Genomic DNA, 24947 nt, shown 5'->3' on the forward strand with positions numbered 1-24947 from the left:
GCCAATCTGAGCAAAGAACTAGGATGGCATTTTGAACCAATTTTTTTTAGCACAGCTGGAAATGTGTTCAGTCCACAGCGTGCAAACTTAGATCCTAGTCATGTGGAACATCTGGTCTTCATTACAGTCATCATCACTATTCATTATGACATCAACTTTTTTTATAGATTGTGGCATATACACATCAAATTTCTTTTTATTATATCATCGCCATTCATTATGTCATCATCACAATTCATTATGACATCAACTTTCTTTTAGATTTATTCACATACACATCCACTTTCTTTTTGATTAATGCGAAATAACGATTCAAAATGAAATCAAATTCACAATAAAGATAAAGTAACATGCGTAACAGATGAATGAGTTTCACCGGTCACCATGGTATCCAACAACATTTTCCAACACATCAACTTTCTTTTTCAGTAATGCATACACACATCAACTTTCTTTTTGATTTATTCATGTACACATCAACTTTCCTTTTAATAAATGCATATACACATCAAATTTCTTTTAGATTAATGCATAAACACATTCATTATGTCATCATCACCATTCATTATGACATCAACTTTTTTTATAGATTAATGCATATACACATCAACATTCATTGATATTAATGCATGTACACATCAACTTTCTTTGATATTAATGCATATGCAAATCAACTTTCTATTTAGTGTATCATCCCTATTAATTATGTTATCATCACAATTCATTATGACATCAACTTTCATTGATATTAATGCATATACACATCAACATTCATTGATGGACAACCTTTTCTTTGGGAACATTGCAGCAATCAGCCTAACATCTATTTCTCGGACTCTAGCTAAACACAGAGTCCGAATGAAACAACTACACAAAGTTCCTTTTGAAAGGAACACTGAACGCATCAAAGAACTCCGTCACCAATACGTCCAGGTAAGGTTATGCAATACAGTCATTACTGTAAACTACTCTATAAACCTGGAGTACATGAGGACATACAGTAGATATACAGTACAGCACAGCAGTTACATACACTGTGTCTAATTACTTTCAGAGAGTCATGGAGTTGGAGGCAAATCAAGTCCCACATGAAATTATCTTCGTTGACGAGGCTGGCTTCAACTTGGCGTAAAGGCGTCGCCGTGGGAGAAACCTAATTGGAAAAAGGGCCCCAGTTACCGTGCCGGGCCAGAGAGGAGCTAACATCACCATGTACGCCGCAATCTCTAACAATGGTGCACTCCTGCATAAATGTGAGATTGGCCCCTACAACACCGAACGCCTTCTTCTGTTTTTAGAAGACCTACACAAAAGACTGGTGCCAGAGGTAGAAAGGGGGCAGGTGGGAGACCACTTGCCAATATATGTGATCACATGGGACTACACATGACATTCCACCATTCCCGTACAATCCCAGCCTGGTTTGACGCCCATCCGAGGATGATGTCCCATTTCCTTGCCTCTTACTCTCCTTTCGTCAACCCCATTGAGGACTTTTTCTCAGCCTGGAGATGGAAGGTATTCGATCATCGTCCACAAGACCAAATGTCCCTCCTTGATGTAATGGATGCTGCATGCCAAGACATCACAGCTGAACACTGCCAGGGGTGGATAAGGCATGCAAAAAGATTCTTCCCACGATGCCTTGCCAGAGAAGATATCAGGTGTGATGTGGATGAGAACATGTGGCCAAATGCAGAAGACCGAGCAGATAAGAAGATTACTTTTTTAATTATTATTCTGGTGTTCTTTCTGTTTGTATATCTTGCAGTAATGTCCTTCTGCAAATATAGTCTGTCTCTGTCTTTTTTTTCAAAAACTGTACATTCTATAAAGCTACTCTGAGATGGTCATTTATTTTTTAAATTTGAATTTCTTCAACAAGAGAAACAAATTGCATGTGCAAAACACAATCTGTGATCAATGCAATATACTGTCTATTGTGTAAAGGCATACCTGACACATCTAAAATAATGAAGTTTCTGTAATGTCAGTTGATGATAGAGTTTTTTTTGTCATTGTGTTATGATTGACTAAATGTTCCTGTTGGAAGAGAAGATGTGTTAGTGTTTGGAATAATTATTTGATTTTGAAACATGTTTACAGTGTTTTGTTAGACATAGTGTGTAGTGTTAGTGTATTATTGTATTTTGAAAATTAGTTTTGGAGTTTAGTTTACAAATTGTGATTTTGAGCATGAAATCAACTGTTTTGCCAGTTGTGTGTTTTGTGTGTGTTGGTGTGTTAAGAGTTTAGGAAACTTGTTAAACGTATTGAAAAATCTGTCAAAGCAATTGTAAAAAACTGTAAATGACTGGCGCCCAACAGCATTAACCCCTCGAATAAGGAAGTGTTCTGAAACACTGGTCAAGGAAAACTGCAATACACTCCTCCTTCTGCCTATGCACTCCCTTTCTGTACTTGAAGATCACGTTGTACTTTGTACTCTGCGCAATGACAATAAAGTTAAATCTCATCCAAAAACACACACAAACAAAAACACACACACACAGAAAGACACACCCAACAGAGGAGCTCACCTGGTTTCCAGTAAATGAAGGGGGGAGGAGCAGATGAGGATGAGGAGAAGAGGAAGAGGTGAGCCAGATGAGACTCCATTCAGTGTAAAGAGAAGAGAGCAGGAGGAGGAAGCTGAAGGCTGAGGCAGGGTGAGTGCTAATCAACATTTATTATTTTACTCTCAAAGGCTCCGAGTCCATTTTCTCCCTGAGGAGGAAAGAAATGTTAGAATGACCTCATCTGGACATGACGTGCTGATTGGCTGAATAATGAAGATATAATAATACACATTAAAGCTGATTGGCTGAATAATGAAGATATAATAATACACATTAAAGCTGATTGGCTGAATAATGAAGATATAACAATACACATTAAAGCTGATTGGCTGAATAATGAAGATATAATAATACACATTAAAGCTGCTGGAGACCAAGAAACAGAGTTAAAGATACTTAATTGTGTGTGTGTGTGTGTGTGTGTGTATGTGTGTGTGTGTGTGTGTGTGTATTTGTGTGTGTGTGTGTGTGTGTATGTGTGTGTGTGTGTGTGTGTGTGTATGTGTGTGTGTGTCTAGGAGTGTCCCTTGAACAAACTTGTTTGTCTTGATTCTTGTGTTGTGAGCTCAACGTGTCCCTGTATTACCTGGTGGTGTGTGTGTGTGCGCGTGTGTGTGTGTGTGTGCGCTTGTGTGTGTGTGTGTGTGTGCTTGTGTGTGTAGGATTGTCTCTTGAACAAACTTGTTTGTCTTGATTCTTGTTCGTGTCCCTGTCTTACCTGGGTGTGGTGGTGTGTGTGTGTATGTGTCTTTTTGTGTGTGTGTGTGTGTGTGTGTTTGTGGGGGGGGTCAGAGTACAGTGTGTAGTATTCTCTACTAATCTGATGTAAACAGCTGTTTTACTCGTCCCTTCTGATTATACTGAATGGCTCCAAGTTCTAACCTCAGCATAGACATAGCCTACTGTTCATATCAGATAATAAGCAGCTGTAATACTATTAGAACCATAACCCCCCCCCGGGATTCTTCCATTAGAATCTGAATCACAACTAGACTCGTTGCCAAAGTGAGTTTTCACTCATTAGCCTTGCTGCATACGATAAACGTATGAAAAACAAAGAATATTTACGTATATATATTACATAAACGTATGAAAAGGGAAGAAACATTAGATCAAAGTCATGAAACAGTCAAGTCCATAAATATAGAAATATACTAATGAATGCCATCTAAAGGGGGGGGGGGGGGGGGTCACATTTCAACATTTAAAAATTTCCTTGAAAAGCATTAGTTACTTTTAGATGCTTTTTTAATTTGTAACTTTCTTACTGAACTAATTTAGTTACTTTTTGGAAGACGTAACTAGTAACTATAACTAATTACTTTTTTAAAGTAACCCCCCAACACTGATTCCTCCTACTAGTATAATGTCTCTGCTGCTACACTGCACATATCGGTACATGTAGTTCAGACATTGTTCATATTCCATAGCCATAGTTATTCTGGTCTTATAACACGGCAATACACTCCTTCTGCCTATGCACCACCTGTCTATACTTCATATATATTAATATACACTCCTCCTTCTGCCTATGCACCACCTGTCTATACTTCATATATATTAATATACACTCCTCCTTCTGCCTATGCACCACCTGTCTATACTTCATATATATTAATATACACTCCTCCTTCTGCCTATGCACCACCTGTCTATACTTCATATATATTACACTCCTCCTTCTGCCTATGCACCACCTGTCTATACTTCGTATATATTAATATACACTCCTCCTTCTGCCTATGCACCACCTGTCTATACTTCATATATATTTATATACACTCCTCCTTCTGCCTATGCACCACCTGTCTATACTTCATATATATTACACTCCTCCTTCTGCCTATGCACCACCTGTCTATACTTCATATATATTACACTCCTCCTTCTGCCTATGCACCACCTGTCTATACTTCATATATAATAATATACACTCCTCCTTCTGCCTATGCACCACCTGTCTATACTTCATATATATTACACTCCTCCTTCTGCCTATGCACCACCTGTCTATACTTCATAGATATTAATATACACTCCTCCTTCTGCCTATGCACCACCTGTCTATACTTCATATATATTACACTCCTCCTTCTGCCTATGCACCACCTGTCTATACTTCATAGATATTAATATACACTCCTCCTTCTGCCTATGCACCACCTGTCTATACTTCATATATATTACACTCCTCCTTCTGCCTATGCACCACCTGTCTATACTTCATAGATATTAATATACACTCCTCCTTCTGCCTATGCACCACCTGTCTATACTTCATATATATTTATATACACTCCTCCTTCTGCCTATGCACCACCTGTCTATACTTCATATATATTTATATACACTCCTCCTTCTGCCTATGCACCACCTGTCTATACTTCATATATATTACACTCCTCCTTCTGCCTATGCACCACCTGTCTATACTTCATATATATTACACTCCTCCTTCTGCCTATGCACCACCTGTCTATACTTCATATATAATAATATACACTCCTCCTTCTGCCTATGCACCACCTGTCTATACTTCATATATATTACACTCCTCCTTCTGCCTATGCACCACCTGTCTATACTTCATATATATTTATATACACTCCTCCTTCTGCCTATGCACCACCTGTCTATACTTCATATATATTACACTCCTCCTTCTGCCTATGCACCACCTGTCTATACTTCGTATATATTAATATACACTCCTCCTTCTGCCTATGCACCACCTGTCTATACTTCATATATATTTATATACACTCCTCCTTCTGCCTATGCACCACCTGTCTATACTTCATATATATTACACTCCTCCTTCTGCCTATGCACCACCTGTCTATACTTCATATATATTACACTCCTCCTTCTGCCTATGCACCACCTGTCTATACTTCATATATAATAATATACACTCCTCCTTCTGCCTATGCACCACCTGTCTATACTTCATATATATTACACTCCTCCTTCTGCCTATGCACCACCTGTCTATACTTCATAGATATTAATATACACTCCTCCTTCTGCCTATGCACCACCTGTCTATACTTCATATATATTACACTCCTTCTGCCTATGCACCACCTGTCTATACTTCATAGATATTAATATACACTCCTCCTTCTGCCTATGCACCACCTGTCTATACTTCATAGATATTAATATACACTCCTCCTTCTGCCTATGCACCACCTGTCTATACTTCATATATATTTATATACACTCCTCCTTCTGCCTATGCACCACCTGTCTATACTTCATATATATTTATATACACTCCTCCTTCTGCCTATGCACCACCTGTCTATACTTCATATATATTACACTCCTCCTTCTGCCTATGCACCACCTGTCTATACTTCATATATATTACACTCCTCCTTCTGCCTATGCACCACCTGTCTATACTTCATATATAATAATATACACTCCTCCTTCTGCCTATGCACCACCTGTCTATACTTCATATATATTACACTCCTCCTTCTGCCTATGCACCACCTGTCTATACTTCATATATATTTATATACACTCCTCCTTCTGCCTATGCACCACCTGGCTATACTTCATATATATTAATATATCACCTTGGACTGTTCTGCTGGTTTTATTACGCAAACTGTTTTTGTTCTCTGCACAATGACAATAAAGTTAAATGTAAATGCAAAAAAAACACACAGAGGAAGACACACCCTACAGAGGAACTCACCTGGTTTCCAGTAAATGAAGGGGGGAGGAGCAGATGAGGATGAGGAGAAGAGGAAGAGGTGAGCCAGATGAGACTCCATTCAGTGTAAAGAGAAGAGAGCAGGAGGAGGAAGAAATGTTAGAATGAACTCATCTGGACACGACGTGCTGATTGACTGAATAATGAAGATATAATAATACACATTAAAGCTGATTGGCTGAATAAAGAAGATATAATAATACCCATTAAAGCTGATTGGCTGAATAATGAAGATATAATAATACACATTAAAGCTGATTGGCTGAATAAAGAAGATATAATAATACACATTAAAGCTGATTGACTGAATAATGAAGATATAATAGTACACATTAAAGCTGATTGGCTAAATAATGAAGATATAATAATACACATTAAAGCTGATTGGCTGAATATTGAAAATATAATAATACACATTAAAGCTAATGGAGACCGAGAAACAGAGTTAAAGATACCTGACTGTGTGTGTGTGTGTGTTCTGGATCGTGTTTGTGTGTGTGTGTGTGTGTGTGTGTGTGTGTGTGTGTGTGTGTGTGTGTGTGTGTGTGTGGTGTGTGTGTGTGTATGTGTGTGTGTGTGTGTGTGTGTGTGAGTTAGAAAAGAAAAAGAGGCTATAGGTAATGTTTTGTTCAGGGTTAAGAGGACAATCATTCTGTAATTTCACATATGTATAATTAATTCCAGTAATTGCCACTACATGTGAAAATGTCACTACACTTTAGACCCCTCCCTCGTAGAACAGGGGCCCCTTTGGAAGGAGGAGACTGACTTCAGATCAGAAGATGAGTGATTTGGAGGAAGAGGAGGACAGAGCAGAGTCTGGAGTATCAGGCTGGTTGTCTATGAAGAGTGACCGGTCCAGAAGAGATCCTCCAGACCTCAGTACTGGACCTGGACCCCCAGACACAAAGTAAGAGAACTGATACCAACTCATAGATAAACCTCATTTTCAGATTCCTCTGCTGTTTTTAAGGGTCGAAGCTCCGTGTAACCCCCACGCTGCAGCCTAACCGTACAGTCCCAAAATTCCGCAAAGACCTCAGACGCAAAAATTTACCCACTTCCACCACTAGGTGGCGCTATAGCAGAAGAAACCCACGTTTGGCCCTATAACTCCCAAACCATACATTGGACCTTTAAAAACCTTATATCCACTTGTTCCCTGGATCCTACTGGATCTCCTGATATCAACACCAAACCTGTGGTGGGTGTCTGTCATTCTGCTTGGTGGCTCTGTACCAAAGTTGGTAAAGATAGACCGTTAGGAGCCGCTAAAATCAATGTAGACCATTTTGGGCCATTTTATCCTTTCTGAGGTTGACTGCATCGTATGTGACATCAAACGGCACTTCTGATTCATAACTTTGTAGCTTAATAGCTTTAACAGAAAATAAAACCAGACTTACCAGAGGTTATTAATAATCCTTTGGGGCTCTGGGATGTTTCAACAGTAATGTACCACTGACCTTCACGCCTCTCCATATTTACTTACGTTTGCCCCCCCGCGCTACGCTTCGGGTTCCGCTTTCCCGAGCTCCCTGGTTCGCCGATGCCAACTGACAACTATTATTATTTGTGAGCTCCCAGTCAGTGTTGCTGTTGTTCCTCTCAGACTGACTTCAGATCAGAAGATGAGTGATTTGGAGGAAGAAGAGGACGGAGCAGAGTCTGGAGTATCAGGCTGGTTGTCTATGAAGAGTGACTGGTCCAGAAGAGAACCTCCAGACCTCAGTACAGGACCTGGACCCCCAGACACAAAGTAAGAGAACTGATACCAACTCAATCAAGGTCAATGTCAATGTCAATTTTATTTCTATAGCACATTTAAAAACAACAGTTGACCAAAGTGCTGAACAGGGTCAATGTCAAATACATAAATAACAAGTGTAAAAATCACTCCAACCAAAATACATCACAGGGAGACAAACAACAACACTTTAAAACATCAGAATCCAGGTTAACAAGGGTTTAAAGCTACAGCAAACAAGTGCATCTTAAGCAGCGATTTAAACGTTTGTAAGGTCTGTGCAGGTTTAATATGCAGGGGGAGGTTGTTCCATTGGGTGGGGGCGCCCACTGCAAAGGCTCTATCGCCCTTATTTTTTAGCTTTGATCTAGGGACATCCAAGAGCAGCTGATTTGACGACCTCAGCGTTCTGACTGGAGAATGATGGCATAAGAGATCAGCCAGATAGGATGGCGCCAAACCATTTAAGGCCTTAAAAACAAGCAATAAAATCTTAAAATCTATCCTGTAACGGACAGGTAGCCAGTGGAGGGAGGCCAGGACTGGCGTTATGTGTTCACGTTTTTTCGTTTTAGTTAAAAGGCGAGCAGCTGCGTTTTGGACTAGCTGGAGCCAATTTAAAGATATATATTATATATAAAGAATTACAATAATCCAGCCGAGCAGTGATAAAAGCATGGATGACTTTTTCAAGGTCTTTTGAAGGAAGATAAGCCTTTATTTTAGCTATGAGTCTTAACTGGAAGAAACTGGTCTTGACAACTGCACTGATTTGTTTACTTAAAGTAAATGAGGTTCAAAACTAACACCAAGATTTTTAATAGTGGATCGATTTTGGGAGTCTAAAGGGCCCAAAATGCCAAAAGGGTCCCCCAGTGCGTCCGAACGTCCAAACGTGATGATTTCTGTTTTATTTTTGTTCAGAGTGAGGAAGTTTAACTCCATCCAGGTTTTTACCTCCTTTGAGCAGTCCAATCAAACTATTAGTTCACGTATACATTTTGCCGTAGCTTGCTAGTAGTTCAACTACATTCACCTTGGAATCAAGAAGTTGTATTGCTTTTTAATCTTTTTTGCACTATAATTTACACTTCTGAATTTTCAAGAGTTCTTTGATTTGTTTTGTGCCACATTGATTCATTTATTTCGCCTGTTGCTACACTTATAAATACTTTCATGTATTTCCATGTTTCTATTTTTCATTACTGTAATTAATTCTCAATTTTCTTACCTCTGTCTTTACTTAGACTTGGTTGACATGTTGTCTTCCAGAACATATTGTTTATTTATGCTGTGGTCAAACTGCAAGTATTTTGAAGTCCTACTTGAATTGTTGAACACTGAGATTGTATAGTTTAATTCTACAGAAGAATCGGGCTTAATAAAAGAAAAGGCTGCACTCACTCTTTTGTTATAGATTTTAATAGGTAAGTAGATTTGGACATCATCAGCAAAACAATGATAGGAGATGTTAGGTTTTTGAAAAATGGAACCCAGTGGCAGCATGTACAGTGAAAAGAGGATAGGGCCCAGACTAGAGCCTTGAGGGACCCCGCAGGTAAGAGGAGCAGCTGACAAAGAGTGTTCAGCTAAATGAACAGAGAAGCTCTTATCAGTCAAGTATGACTGGAAACATTTCAAGACAATACCTTTAATACCTACACAGTGTTCAAGGCCAGATAACAGGATTGTGTGATCTAAAGTATCAAAGGCAGCAGTCAGGTCTAGAAGCACCTGCACAGCAGCGTGGCCTGAATCCACCATTAGAAGGAGATCATTAAAAACGTGTGCTGTTTCTGTACTATGCCGTGGTTTAAAGCCAGATTTGAACTTCTCCTGGATGCCATGGTTGTTGAGGAATGTTTGTAATTGGTTCAAGACTATTTTCTCCAGCACTTTCGAAAGAAAAGGTAGTTTGGAAATAGGCCTGAAGTTAGAGAGAACGTCAGGATCCAGATCAGATTTTTTGATAAGAGCCTTTTTGATAACAGCCTGTTTAAAGGCAGCTGGGACACAACCTGCACTCAGACATGTTTTTATTAAAATAAGAATGCTGGACCCAACAGTATTAAAAACGTCCTTTAAAAGACGTGGGGGAAGGATATCTGAGGGACAATTTGTAGGCCCCAGACTCTGAAATATCTCAGATAGTGAGGAAAGGGATACAGGCTCAAACTGCTTAAAAACCGCTGAGTATGTAGGAGGGACTGAAGGGTCTATGGCAGAGGAGGTTGGTAAAGACCAGTACAGAAATCTTTCCAATAAAAAAATGTCTCATTCCTCCACTAATAATAATAAAAACGTACGGACCAACAGTCCAGAGAGTGAACTGGTTGCTGGAGAGATGCCAGTTCACTTCCTGGGCATTGCCAAGGTGCTCTTGAGCAAGGCACCGACCCCCAAACCACTCAGGGTGCCTGTCCAACACTCTGACATCACTCCATTTATGCATGTGTATTTCTGGCCAGTGTATTTTAACAGAGTGTAAATTATAATTTCCCCACTGGGGATCAATAACAAGTATCAATGATTAAATACTAAACTCACAGAGAGAAGAGGAGAGATGATTCTGAGGATGAGCTGTCCAGAACCAGAACCAGAACCAGAACCAGAGCTGAACTGCAGACAGCCAGTCAGAGCAGCTCTGGAAAAAGTAAGTGTGTCCATTTGTCTGCTGATGTCTTCATGTTTCCAAGACGACTGCTGTGTCATACAGCACCGACCTTTACCATCATTATGAATATCATTACATATTAATTCTACCTGCCATTTAACTGAATGTTTTTCCTTCTCTGTATCAATTCTCCTGTGTTCCTGTCTGTCCTCTCACATAGCTTTATTTGACTGTCTCTTGAATGTTTTAGTCATGCTTTGTTAACTTCCTGCTGATGGAAACAATCTTTTTCTGTTGCTGCTTCTCTGATGCTCCATCTCCACCGCTACGTTTTAGTCTTCAAGCTTTAAGTTTGGACCCAAAAGGGTTTTATCTCCAGTAGAAGAACTAATCTCTGATTAAACCTCATATCTCATCAACATGCAAGGGGAATGAGAGGGGGGAACACCAGAGCAGGGGGAATGAGAGGGGGAAACACCAGCGCAGGGGGAATAAGAGGGGGAAACACCAGAGCGGGGGAAACTTATTTTGACTTTCACCATTTTCTTTCCTCTAGAGATCGGTGGTCAGCATGCACATAAGATCAGAGTGAAGAGGACATATGAACGTGTGACTGAAGGAGCTGAGCAAACAGGAAGTGGAACCCTCCTCAGCAGGATCTACACTGCGGTCTACATCACAGACAGACTGAGAGAGGTTAATATCCAACATGAGGTGAGGGAGCTGGAGACATCTTCCAAGATGGAGACCCTCCATGACTCTCCAATCCAGTGCAGCGACATCTTTAAAGCCTCACCTGGCAAACAGAAACCCATCAGAGTTGTTATGATGATTGGCATCGCTGGCGTTGGAAAAACCTTCTCAGTGCAGAAGTTCTGTCTGGACTGGGCCGATGGGTTGGAGAACCAAGATGTCGATCTGGTGATTACTCTTTCCTTCAGGGAGCTGAACCTGATCAAAGATGAGCAGTACAGTCTTCTGGAGCTCCTCCGTGTTTTCCATCCAACATTACAGGAGATCCCAGCAGAGCAGCTTGCTGCCTCCAGACTTCTCTTCATCTCTGACGGCCTGGATGAAAGCAGACTTTCACTGGATTTCAACAGCAATGAAACTGTTGCTGATGTCACACACAAGTCCTCAGTCAATGTTCTGTTGACAAACCTCATCCAGGGGAAGCTGCTTCCCTCGGCTCTCGTCTGGATAACTTCCCGACCTGCAGCAGCCAATCAGATCCCTCCTGCGTGTGTTGACAGGGTAACAGAAGTACGAGGCTTCACTGACGCCCAGAAGGAGGAGTACTTCAGGAAGAGAGTCAGTGATGAAGAGCTGTCCAGCAGAATCATCTCCCACGTCAAGACATCCAGGAGCCTCCACATCATGTGTCTGATCCCAGTCTTCTGCTGGATCACTGCTACAGTTCTGGACCACATGTTGACTACAGACCAGAGAGGAGAGCTGCCCAAGACCCTGACTGACATGTACTCCCACTTTCTGGTGGTTCAGACAAACAGGAAGAAACTCAAATATTTTGAGGGACATGAGACGAGTCCACAGGAGCTGGCGGAGGCTGATGGGGAAGTTCTTTTGAAGCTGGGGAGGCTGGCGTTTGAACAGTTGGAGAAAGGAAACATCATGTTCTACCAAGAAGACCTGGAGCGCTGTGGTCTGGACGTCACAGAGGCCTCGCTGTACTCAGGAGTCTGTTCACAGATCTTCAAAACAGAGAGTTTGGTCTTCCAGAAAACTGTCTACTGCTTTGTTCATCTGAGCATTCAGGAGTTTCTGGCTGCAGTATACCTGTTCCACTGTTACAACAACAGGAACACACAGGTACTCAAGGACTTCCTGAGACCAGACGTCAAGCATAGGGACTCAAACTCAAAGTCTTTTCTCAAGAAGATTTCTAAGTCTTTTGGAAAGAAAGATAGCCGTGGTGACAGTGAACATGACCATTACCCATCCCTGGATGTCTTTCTGAAGAGAGCCATGGAGAAATCCCTGAGGAGTAAAAATGGCCACCTGGACCTGTTTGTCCGCTTCCTTCATGGCCTCTCTCTGGAGTCCAACCAGAGACTCTTAGGAGGCCTGCTGGGTCGGACAGACAACAGTCCAGAAATCATCCAGAGAGCCATCAACAACCTGAAGGAGATGAACAGTGATGAGATCTCTCCTGACAGAAGCATCAACATCTTCCACTGTCTGACGGAGATAAAGGACCACTCAGTCCATCAGGAGATCCAAGAGTTCCTGAAGTCAGAGAACAGATCAGAGGAGAAACTCTCTGAGATCCACTGCTCAGCTCTGGCCTACATGCTGCAGATGTCAGAGGAGGTTCTGGATGAGTTGGACCTGGAGAAGTACAACACATCAATGGAGGGAAAACAGAGACTGATTCCAGCTGTGAGGAACTGCAAAAAGGCTCGGTAAATCCAGATTGTCAACAAAATAAATCAATGTAGAGCTGAAGTCATCAGTATTAGAGTAAAGATACACACTTTACACACATTGAGATTATAAATCATGCATGAGACACCCCAAAAAACGGATTTTGATTATTTTCTTTTGTTTTGGTTATATTTGTGTTACTACAGCTCTTGAACGTCAGTAACAGTTTATTTTTTATTTATTTTTTATTTAAGTATTTATGTATTTGACAGGGACAATGCTTAACTCCTTAGCAGTAACATTATTAGTTATAAGATCATTTTCAGCTGTAGTCCCTAGGCAGGAAACAGAGAATAACATATCTGTCTAAAGGGAAATCTAACACAGTAGTAAAGACAACAATCACATTTACAATATTAAAACTTTTTTTGAGAAAATGTATTTCGTCTTAGTTATAATGAGTAATCATTCCCAGTGTGACTCCCTGGACATATGAGAAGTGTTTTTGAGAGGAGATTGGCTTAGCTTGTAGGCAAGGCCAGGCAAGGCAGCTTTATTTGTAGAACACATTTCAGCAGCAGGGCAATTCAAAGTGCATTACACAAAATCAGTTAAAAAAAACAGTTAAAAAATAAAAGCAGATAAAACACAAGAGTAAAAGTTACAGTGCAGCATACAAAATTAAACATTAAAGAAATTAACATAATTTAAAGAAAGGCAACATCAAAAAGAAAGGTCTTCAGCCTTGATTTAAAAGAACTGAGAGTAGCAGCAGATCTCTGGGAGTTTATTCCAGATATGAGGAGCATAGAAACTGAAAGCTGCTTCCCCCTGTTTAGTTCTGACTCTGGGGACAGAAAGCAGACCTGTCCCAGATGACCTGAGAGGTCTGGGGGGGTCATAGTGTAGTAGCAGATCAGAAATGTATTTTAGCCCTAAACCGTTTAGTGATTTATAAACTAGCAAAAGTACTTTGAAATCAATTCTTTGAAGCACAGGAAGCCAGTGTAAAGACTTCAGAACTGGAGTGATGTCATCTAGTATCTTGGTCTTAGTGAGGACTGGAGTGATATGATCCAGTCTCTTGGTCTTAGTGAGAACTGGAGTGATGTGATCCAGTCTCTTGGTCTTAGTGAGGACTGGAGAGATATGATCCAGTCTCTTGGTCTTAGTGAGGACTGGAGTGATATGATCCAGTCTCTTGGTCTTAGTGTGGACTGGTGTGATGTGATCCAGTCTCTTGGTCTTAGTAAGGACTGGAGTGATGTGATCCAGTCTCTTGGTCTTAGTGAGGACTAGAGTGATGTGATCCAGTCTCTTTGTCTTAGTGAGGACTGGAATGATGTGATCCAGTCTCTTTGTCTTAGTGAGGACTCGAGCAGCAGCGTTCTGAATCAGCTGCAGCTGTCTGGATGATTTTTTAGGGAGACCTGTAAAGACCCCCGTTACAGTACTGCTCTGTGCGATATCAATAGATATCTGGAAGATTCACGTTCCTTTTATTTATTCATTTGTCTTTAAGGTCCTTTAACAATTTTAACATTCAAGTGACCTCATTGCAGCACAAAAATTCTAATAAACCAGTTTGTCCTGAAAAAAAATGATGTTCATATCTTGACTGTAGACAACAGGGTTGATGTTTTTCAAGCTTTTTTAGAAAATATACCACACGGACTGTGAACTGTAAAAATGACTTTGGTTATTCTGAAATTGGGCCATAGGTCTCATATAGGTAGGCCACAGTCTGTTGAGCTCAGCTGGCTCCCTGTTGAGTTTGGTGTTACTATGTGAAGACTGACCATGATCTATAAAATACTGTTTGGTAATATCCCAATTTCTTGGTTGTGTAGCTCCCTGACCTGTGTCCTTATAGATTAGAGACAGTGTTAGGGAATGGAACCTTTGCCTTTATGGGGGCAGCTCAGTGGAATAAGGTATATCGGCAAATTAAAGTCTTCCCACACCGAACTCTTTCAAAAAGACAGTTAAGGCCTGGTTACTAGACAGGGTTGTGGAATAAAATAAAAGGCAAATTACTTTTTTTATTTTTATGATCTTAAGTGAAATGTTTTTATCACATGCTCTGTAAGTGTCTTGTCTTGATGTTTCTGTGTTGAGGAACACAATGGAAATAAATCCTGGACTTTATTGTGTTTTTATCCTTGACAAAGTCTCTCTACTCATTTCAGGGAAAACATCATTGATTAAAACAAAGTATGTGTTGAGCAAAACAGTTAAAACCTCAACAAGCTAATTGGATTATGAATGGATTGTTATCTTCTTCATTTCTTCTTTATTCAGATTGAGGAGATGCAGTTTGTCAGAGATCAGCTGTGCTGCTGTGGTCTCAGCTCTGAAGTCCAATCCCTCCCATCTGAGAGAGCTGGACCTGAGCTTCAACAAAGACCTGGAGGATTCAGGAGTGAAGCAGCTGTGTGCTGGACTGGAGAGTCCAGACTGTAGACTGGAGACTCTGAGGTCAGTTCATGTATTTTATTGTTGTCCAGAGTAATTTATCAAATTTAAATCCATAACAGAAGTTTTACATTTCTATCAGTTCCCTCATTTTCTGTGTTTGTCTGAGTAATCACCACAACTCTTTGTTAGTTTTCAGTTTGTGAGTCTGAGCAGTTTATCTCCAGATGTAGTCTGGACTCAAACTGGGTCACCGTCACAAAGCTCTAAGATTTATTCTTCACTGTGCTGCAATATTAAATCAAAATTTAAGATTGTTTTCACACACACACACACACACACACACACACACACACTAACACACAAAACACACACAGACTAAGCAAACACACATTTACACATACACTCACTCACACACACACACACACACACACACACACACACACACACACTCTGAATCAATTGCATGCACAAACACTTGCACATGCACACACACATGCATGCACACACACTCTCATACACACACATACACTAAAGAGGCACAGAGTGAAGCATGTTTCCAAATGCAGATGTCTGAAGTCTCTTTAGTCTGATGTCCATGTTTCTGTCTTTACGGAGTTGATTTTTTATAAAATAAAGTCTTATTTGTGTAATTAACTTTGACAATTATCCTAGTCTAAATTACACAGTTAACAAATAAAGTCACAACAAGTATCTTTGTTTAATGTAATATATAACTTGTTTAATCTGCACTGCTCGTAGAAATGATTTTTTTTTCAAAAATACTCATTTTAGGGGAAAGGTCATGGATTAGAACAAAGTTATGTTGAGCTACATCAACACATCTGATTGGATAATAAATGGATTGTTATCTTCTTCATTTATTCTTTAATCAGATTGAGGAACTGCAGTTTGTCAGAGATCAGCTGTGCTGCTCTGGTCTCAACTTGGAAGTCCAACCCCTCCCATCTGAGAGAGCTGGACCTGAGCTTCAACAAAGACCTGAAGGATTCAGGAGTGAAGCAGCTGTGTGCTGGACTGGAGAGTCCAGACTGTAGACTGGAGACTCTGAGGTCAGTTCATGTATTTTATTGTTGTCCAGTGTAATTTATCAAATTTAAATCCATAACATAAATTTTACATTTCTATCAGTTCCATTGTTTTCTGTGTTTGTCTGAGTACAAATCACCACAACTCTTTGTTAGTTTTCAGTTTGTTAGTCTGAGCAGTTTTTCTCTAGATGTAGTATGGACTCAAACTGGATCACTGTCTCAAAACTCTAAGATTTATTCTTCAATGTGCTGCACCATCCATCCATCCATCCATCTTCATCCGCTTATCCGGTATCGGGTCGCGGGGGCAGCAGCTCCAGTAGGGGACCCCAAACTTCCCTTTCCCGAGCCACATCAACCAGCTCCGACTGGGGGATCCCAAGGCGTTCCCAGGCCAGGTTGGAGATATAATCTCTCCACCTAGTCCTGGGTCTTCCCCGAGGTCTCCTCCCAGCTGGACATACCGGGACCACCTCCCTAGGGGGGCGCCCAGGAGGCATCCTAACCAGATGCCCGAACCACCTCAACTGGCTCCTTTCAACGTGAAGGAGCAGCGGCTCTACTCCGAGCTTCTCTCGGATGACTGAGCTTCTCACCCGATCTCTAAGGGAGACCCAGCCCCCCTCCTGAGGAAACCCATTTCGGCCGCTTGTACCCTGGATCTCGTTCTTTCGGTCATGACCCAGCCTTCATGACCATAGGTGAGGGTAGGAACAAAAATTGCCCGGTGGATCTAGAGCTTTGCCTTCTGGCTCAGCTCCCTTTTCGTCACAACGGTGCAATAAACAGAATGTAATACTGCACCCGCTGCTCCAATTCTCCAACCAATCTCAAGCTCCATGGTCCCCTCACTCGCAAACAAGACCCCAAGGTACTTAAACTCCTTCACTTGGGGTAAGGACTCACTCCCTACCCGAAGAAAGCACTCCATCGGTTTCCTGCTGAGAAATGTGCTGCACCATTAAATCAAAATTAAGATGGTTTTCACACACACAAACACACACACACACACAAACACACAAAAACACAGAGACACACACAGACACACACACACATTAACACACACACTCACTCACTCCCACATACACACACACACGCGCGCTCACACACGCGCGCGCACACACACACACAAATTCACAGATTAACTTGCACACACGCACAATCGCTCTCAATCAATTGCACGCACAAAAACTTGCACGCACACATGCACTCACACACACACATACACTAAAGAAGCACAGAGAGAAGCATGTTTCCAAAGCTAAAAGACACTGATTAGCACTGGCGGGACAAAATGTTGCGTTTGCTGTTAAACTGGTAAACCTTGAGAACAGCGTATAACCAACTGCTATCTGTTGAGTTGTCCTCCCGTCCCTCTGTCCTCTGTGACCGCCTCCATCTAGAAACTAAGCTGCTTGGTGCAGGAACAACTCTGATTAGCTCATGATCAGACAGTGGTTTAAGGAGCGGTAGATTGGCTTTGCAATAAAAAAACTCAGTGTTCTGACGCATTAAGAGGGTTAATGTAAAATATAACTTGTTTAATCTGCACTGCTCATAGAAATGAAAACTAATTTAAACAATCCTCATTTTAGGGGAAAGGTCATTGATTAGGACAAAGTAATGTTGAGCTACATCAACACATCTGATTGGATAATAAATGGATTGTTATCTTCTTCATTTATTCTTTATTCAGATTAGTGAACTGCAGTTTGTCAAAGATCAGCTGTGCTGCTCTGGTCTCAGCTCTGAGGTCCAACCCCTCCCATCTGAGAGAGCTGGACCTGAGCTACAACAACCTGGAGGATTCAGGACTGGTGCAGCTGTGTGGTCTGAAGGAGAGTCCAGACTGTAGACTGGAGACTCTGAGGTCAGTAGAGGGTTGGAGTCAGTCCATGCTGGTTTCAGCAGTATCAAACTAAACACAGTTAATATTTGGGATGTCACGATACACTCAACTCACAATCAGACACGATTCACGACTTTAAGTTCACGATACGATTTTCTCACGATTCTTTTAACTGAATTAGATGTAGACAAATTACTGCAACAAATTCTTCATTTCTAATAACTGCAAAACAACAGATTTGTCCTCCTATCAAAAGTTACCTTGAAAAATTATATTTTATTATAACAAATTGAATAAAAACGATTTAAGATTAAAGAGCGATATGTTTATTGCTGAGGCCATATGTCCGATTTAAATGATTTGTTTAAAATGTAATGATGTTCACCAGTTATTTGCTGTGAAACATCAAAAAGAAGAACCACTAGATGGCAGAAGGGTATTTTTTACAACATTAAATGCCACAACCTTACGATCTAGACTAGCGTCCCGTCTCAGTTGTGTCTCTGACAGCAGCAGTGTCCACGTTGTCTCAAAGCTCAACTCGTCTCCTCGTGTCTTTAGCTGCACGCTGTTGGAATCCTTTCAGTGAAAGACACACGTTAGACCGTTTAGCTGTCAGCATTTTAACTGTGTTGAAGCTAGCTTCTAGCTAACGGTAGGCTATGTTATGATTGTGTGAGTTCTGTTTCCTGTTTTATTTTGATAGTCTTGTTTTTATGTCTAGTCTTGTTTTACTTCCTGCCTTTAGTTTTCCCGCCCTTGTGATTGTCTGATGTCTTTCACCTGTTCCCAGCCCTTGTGTCTCCTGTCTCTTGTTACCTCGTTACATTTTGTTTTCTAGTCTATTTCCACTGTGTATTCAGTGAAATGTGCAGAGTCGACAGACTTGATCCCAAAGTCTCTGCAGGTCTGGGAGCTTCACTCCAACGCGTTAACATGAGAGCTGAAAGGAACCAGGCTGCTCTACACAGCCGCTCCACTTGGTGTCTGAAAAGGACTGAAGTCTCTGCTGCTCTTTATACTGGATGTGCTGCTTCACTGACGGACAGCTGATGGAGGGAGTCTCTGGAAACACTCATGTATCTTTTCTCTCTCTTCTTCCCTATTTAGATGGTAGTAACCATGATTAGTCAGAGGGATCAGGATGAGGATGTGTTGCAGGATCAGCTGAGTCCTGATGATCCAGAGAGGTTGAAGCAGCAGCATCACCTCTAACTGGGCCGTGGTACTGGGAGGTAGAGCCGAGAGACTCTGGCCGCTTCACAATCCCAACAATGGAAAGAACAGACTAGTGGTTTTGGGGAGAAACTTCTAGTTAGTCGCTCTCACAGAACCCTGTGGACAGTTTGAGACGATGCCTTCTTGCTGGTATTGTGTTATAACCCAACACAGAGGCCGCCTGCAGAGCTCCAAAATAACAGCATGATCTTTTTGACCCGGGAGGACGACACAAGGGTTTAAACTTCTCATGTTTACTTTTAATTAAGGTTAAGGGGGGAAGAAGCAAAGTGGCAGACTATCTCCTGTGTTTGTGTTAGACGTTGGGATGTACATATACAGTTTTATCTTCTACCTCGTTGAAGACTTTTGTCCCATTGTGCTGCCGTGCTGTGTGAAACAATGGTTATATTTCTGACTCTGCAGATTACGACAGCATAACTGTAGATCCACAGACATTTAACCCTCCTGTTGTCCTCGGGTCAAATTTGACCCGTTAGCAAAAACTTTCTATCAGAACTATGACAAAAGAACTTTGAAAAAAGTGATAAAAGTTGAAAAAAAAACCTACAAAAACGCAGAAAAAAAATTAACAAAAACATTTATTATTAAAACGCTAACAAGAAAAAGTAACAAGAAATTGTTAAAAAATTGAGTGAAACATGATTTAAATCACTCAAAAAAGTGACAAAAAATAGGAATAAATTGACACAAACGTCCAGAAAAGAACAACGAAATGTAGAAATGTCCCCCAGAGAAAGCCAAGGTGGACAGGAAGACCAGCCAGGATCACTGCATCCTGTATCACTGTAATAACAGAATGAAATGGAGATAAACCCAACAGCACTTTCTCTAGATGCTCTCGGACTCTGACACGTGGAAATCAACGTGTCATGTGCTGAAATAAAGAGGTTTTTGTCCTGATTATGTCTGTTTTACTTTTGGGAAAATATAATAAAACAACAACAGCAGTCAGAGTCAAATGGTTTGACAGGATTTATAGTTTATTTCCATATATGAAAAGATATGAGTGTAAGAAGTGTTACGATTGGCGTGGGGGGTTGGAGGATTTGTCCGGTTTCGTGAGGTTAGGACCCAAATGCAGGAAAGCCCGAAGATTGCAGCCGGATCAATAGTAATAATTTAATATGAAGTTAAAAAGTCAAGAGAGCAGTTGGTGAGAGATCCAAAACAAAGAGACTTACTAATGAAGACGCAGCAGGGGAGTAGTCCAGAGACACAAGAGACACGGGAGCCATTAACACAAAGGACACCAGACCAACAACAAGACCACAAGGACCGGACCAGGACCAGGGACGCACAAAGACTATATTAAGAGGAGGACCAGGTCCCCACAGGGCTGGGAAACAGCTGGAACACATCAGGTAGTCACGGGAGCGGGGAGACACAGGAAGTAGAACTAAAGGCAAGAGACAGAGACCAGACTTCAAAATAAAACAGGAAACAGGACATATACAAGACCAGTCCAAATATAACTCCACACAACAATCATAAGACAGCAAACAGACTACCACAGTAAGACAAGACAGGAACCAGACTACCACAACGAGATATGACAGGAAACAGACTACCACAATAAGATAAGACAGGAACCAGACTACCACAATAATGCAAGACAAAACACCAAACCATAAAACTAAGCCGTCTTCTTCTACAGTTTTTAATTTGTAGTCAAACAGATTGTGTGTGGCGTCTCTGAGCTGAGGACTTGAAATACATGTATGTATATATATATTATATATATATATATATACTATTTACACACATATTTATGTTTTAAAAGACTAAAAAAGTTTTCCATTCCATTTTCCAGTAATGAAACCAAGATTTTAGCTTGTACACTCTTTGTTCCAGTAATACTAACAGCTTGAACACACTAAGAAATATCTGTGTATTTTAGTAAAATGTTTTTGCTGCAATTCTTTTCACCTTTTCTCAATTTTGTGTGACTTTTCTTCAAAGTTTTCAGAAGATTATACAGTTTAGCTTTGTGTGAGAGAATTAAATAAGAGAAAGAGAGTGAGAGAGAGAGAGAGAGAGAGAGAGACAGAGAGAGAGAGAGAGAAAGAGAGAGGTCTATTGTACAAAGTTATTGAATCTGGTGTAGGGGCAAAATATATGACATATCAATGTACACTACCAATGAGTGCAGAATTAAAATTAGCAACAAAAGAACAACATTCTTAAGTCAGAAGCGTGGCGTGGGACAGGGACGCTGTATGAGTCCACTCTATTCAACATCCATATTAACCAACTGGCCACTATGCTGTCTGAGTCCCACTCTATTCATCATCTATATTAACCAACTGGCCACTATGCTGTCTGAGTCCCGCTCTATTCATCATCTATATTAAAGCTGCAGTAGGGAGTTCTGAGAAAACTACTGCTACAGCTCCTCCCTCCACAGCTCCTCCCTCCACAGCAGAGCGCAGGCTAGTAAGCAGGGCCACCGATGCCTTCCACATCCTCGTGGACAATACAGGGGATTTATTAGGAGCGTATAGCTGTTGTGTGCTGTGCTTTTAAAACTTTGATTACTTTATGTAAAAAAATTGCTTATTTAAAATATTTCTATTAAAAGTTTTGTAAATATTTTTCAATAAAAGGGTTTAAAATTATTTTATGTAATCGCTCATTTGTGAGAACAAAAGTAGCACGTTACACAATACATTTCTGAATTACCTTTTGGATCAATTTAAAACAGTAAACTTTGAGTAGGAATGATGAATCAGTGAGGAAGCTCACTAAGCCAAGGAATAACAACATCTTAGAAATATTTCTTAGGTTTTATTTTGCATATGGGTAAAATAAATCAGCTTTTTTTGCAAAGTACTCCTGCACAAGGAAATACTGAACATTTAGATTTAGAAGGAAAGACGATTCCTTCACGTGCCTCTGTGTCTGGGGCCATGTCTGACCTGTTGAAGGAGCATAAAGAATGTGTGTCAGACATTTGATCTAAAAATTACACCCTGAGTGTGTATTTAAAAATAATAAAAAATTGAATTCTGCCTTGCCAAACGCTGACAATTCAAGTAGTTTCACCATAGCCACATTTAATTGTAATCGACAAAAAAACATTTTGGCTTACTAAATATAGTTATCGAAACAATATTGCTTATACTGAGGATGAAGGAGTTACCCAGCTAACAATTTTTGGTTCCCAGAACGTTCTGGGAACGTTCATTTTTGGTTGTGGGAACGTTCCCTGAAGGTTTGTTTTGGTTGTAGTTTGGTTGTCTGCTGGTTAATTGGAAGGTTTTCTTAACGTTCCGGGAACGTTCGTTTTTGGTTACAGCGAACGTTCTCGGAACGTTCTCCTAACGTTCTCTAAAAGTTACAACCTTTAGAGAACGTTAGGCGAACATTCCGAAAACGTTGCAACCTTTAGCGAACGTTAGGGGAACGTTCCCTTAGCGTTGCAACCCTCAGCGAACGTTACGCAACGGTCTCTTAACGTTAGAGGAACGTTCGCTGTAACCACAAACGAACGTTCCCAGAACTTTCCCACAACCAAAACTGAACGTTCCCAGAACGTTAAGAAAAGCTTAGATTCCCCTTACTTTTAAACTAACACCCATACCATTTGTGTGTATGTGTGTACTGTAAATACACACGTACATACATACAAAAGTCAAATTAGTAGGAAGGAATGAACAGGCAAACTTGATGGCATTTCAAAACTTTAATATTCAAACAACTGAAAAAAATACAACAAAGATAAGGATGTAGTGTAAATGCAGTGCAAGATGCATAAAGATGTGTTTGTAAAGTGTGTGCAAAATTAGTCACTAAAAAAATATATTAATAAAAAAATTAAAAAGGGGCTCCATGGCTCAGTCCTTCTCAGCTGGCCTATAAAGAAATAAACAAAAGTTAGACATGTAATACTAAGAATGAACACATTAACAAAATAATTTTTTTGATGAACTTTATTATGAACATAACGCAGAAGAACTTCAATTTACCGTCTGTGTGGGGCAAACTTCAGAACTTGCCCAATCAGATCCTCCGCTTCTGCAGCAGTCAGCACAGGGAAGTTTTTCTGGCAGGCCGCTAGAGTAGAAGTCAAAATGAAGCAAAGTTATGAGTCAAATTAAAACCTCTTGTCAGCCAAGCTAAGCAGAATACTAATGTGAACATTAAAATAACACCTGCCTGTTATAACCCTGCATACAGCCAGGTCCTGGAAGGCTTTCTTTGTTTTTCTTCAGTGCAAGCTGCACTGTCTCAGGACATCATTCGTTGCATCTTGCCGCAGCATGCGGCGGACGGTATCACCTCCAGTACAACCACCGAGGGTCGACAGGAAAAGTTGCTGTAAAACATATAGTAACAGATTATGCATACAGTGTAGAGCTTGTACAATCTCATTTTGTACGAGAAGTCAGTTCAGTTAAGATATTAGATTTTATGCAATTATATAGTGTTCGTCTTAGGGCAGAACTATGGCCACTTAATTTCCATATTGTTCCTCCTCTCCATACACACGTACAAACATGTGAGCAACTTGAGTCTTACCTCTCATTTTGATCTTCATGTCTGAGCCACCTCCCTCTGTGTGAGTTCTTCTGTTTAAAACAACAAAAACGTTATGTTACTCTAGTGATCCTTGCCATTTAATTGTACTTCATTGCAAATGCAAAATCAAAGCAACTGTACCTTCAACTGGGTCCCAAGATGAAGTGGCAGTCCGTGGTGGGTCACCACAGACTCATCCTGCTCTGGGCAACCAGCTGGTTTCCTGCATGGCGTTGATACATATAAAAATAAATTAGATATGATTTTTATATAAGATGAAGTTGATAGGTTGCCTGCACATGAATCTATGAACCTATTCTTTTATATTAGACAAAAATATATTAAAAAAACTTACATGCAGGTGGTGAGGAAGTATTATCTGCTGAGCTGAAAAAAGACAGGAAGAGACAAACATCAGAACAATCACATGATATGCACCATGTTGACTGTCAGTGGTTCCATGTGAAGAATATGACTGGTTTCTTCTTATGCATGCATACATTTTAACTTACAGACAGGGCTTCCAGACGCACGCTCCGTCCTGGACAGTTTATCTGTCGTGCAACAGATTCATCTGTAATACAGAGACCATATAGTGTGTACCCATTGCAAAATCTGTGATTTGAAATATGTGAAAAAATGTAGTCTATAATAAAGTTCTTACCATTGCTTGAAGAATCTGTCATGAACCTCCTTGGGCTTCGGCGCTGCCTTTTTTGGACACTTGCTGCATCTTCTGTCTGGATGCTGGAAGTGTCCCTCAGCCGCCGACACCGGTCCACAGCTTTGGCGTAGGAATCTATGTTAAGAACATTT

At 40.6% G+C, this 24947-nt stretch overlaps 1 protein-coding gene and 1 long non-coding RNA gene across 6 annotated transcripts; one reads left to right on the forward strand and one right to left on the reverse strand.

Moving 5' to 3' along the window:
* Positions 1-2567: 2567 nt before the first annotated feature.
* Positions 2568-20432, forward strand: LOC116681277 (NACHT, LRR and PYD domains-containing protein 12). Of its 5 annotated transcripts, XM_032509590.1 has the most exons (9): positions 2568-2669; positions 7073-7221; positions 7897-8068; positions 10606-10709; positions 11227-13093; positions 15357-15533; positions 16367-16543; positions 18219-18392; positions 19482-20432. In XM_032509590.1, the coding sequence occupies exons 2-9, from the start codon at positions 7092-7094 to the stop codon at positions 19486-19488; spliced, it is 2808 nt and encodes a 935-aa protein (XP_032365481.1). In that variant the 5' UTR covers positions 2568-2669; positions 7073-7091; the 3' UTR covers positions 19489-20432. The 5 variants fall into 5 exon arrangements, with proteins under 5 accessions (XP_032365481.1, XP_032365483.1, XP_032365480.1 ...); XM_032509592.1 differs by lacking the exon at positions 16367-16543; XM_032509589.1 differs by lacking the exon at positions 19482-20432 and having other exon boundaries at positions 18219-19298.
* Positions 20433-23768: 3336 nt separating this feature from the next.
* Positions 23769-24518, reverse strand: LOC116681276 (uncharacterized). Its single transcript, XR_004329990.1, has 4 exons — positions 24487-24518; positions 24273-24354; positions 24132-24181; positions 23769-23928 (listed from the first exon to the last, which is right to left on the reverse strand). It is a non-coding gene; the product is annotated as an uncharacterized LOC116681276 (long non-coding RNA).
* Positions 24519-24947: the final 429 nt, after the last annotated feature.

Source organism: Etheostoma spectabile, unplaced genomic scaffold, assembly GCF_008692095.1.
Source record: "Etheostoma spectabile isolate EspeVRDwgs_2016 unplaced genomic scaffold, UIUC_Espe_1.0 scaffold00018600, whole genome shotgun sequence".
In the NCBI taxonomy this organism is placed as follows: Eukaryota; Metazoa; Chordata; class Actinopteri; order Perciformes; family Percidae; genus Etheostoma; species Etheostoma spectabile.

What these genes read in the sequence shown, in the direction of transcription:
- LOC116681277 (XM_032509589.1), top strand. Translation starts at nt 7,092, where the DNA reads ATGAGTGATTTGGAGGAAGAGGAGGACAGAGCAGAGTCTGGAGTATCA. An exon ending in CCTGGACCCCCAGACACAAA is followed by an intron (nt 8,069 to 10,605) that starts GTAAGAGAACTG and finishes CTAAACTCACAG; the next exon opens with AGAGAAGAGGAGAGATGATT. An exon ending in TGTAGACTGGAGACTCTGAG is followed by an intron (nt 15,534 to 16,366) that starts GTCAGTTCATGT and finishes TTCTTTAATCAG; the next exon opens with ATTGAGGAACTGCAGTTTGT.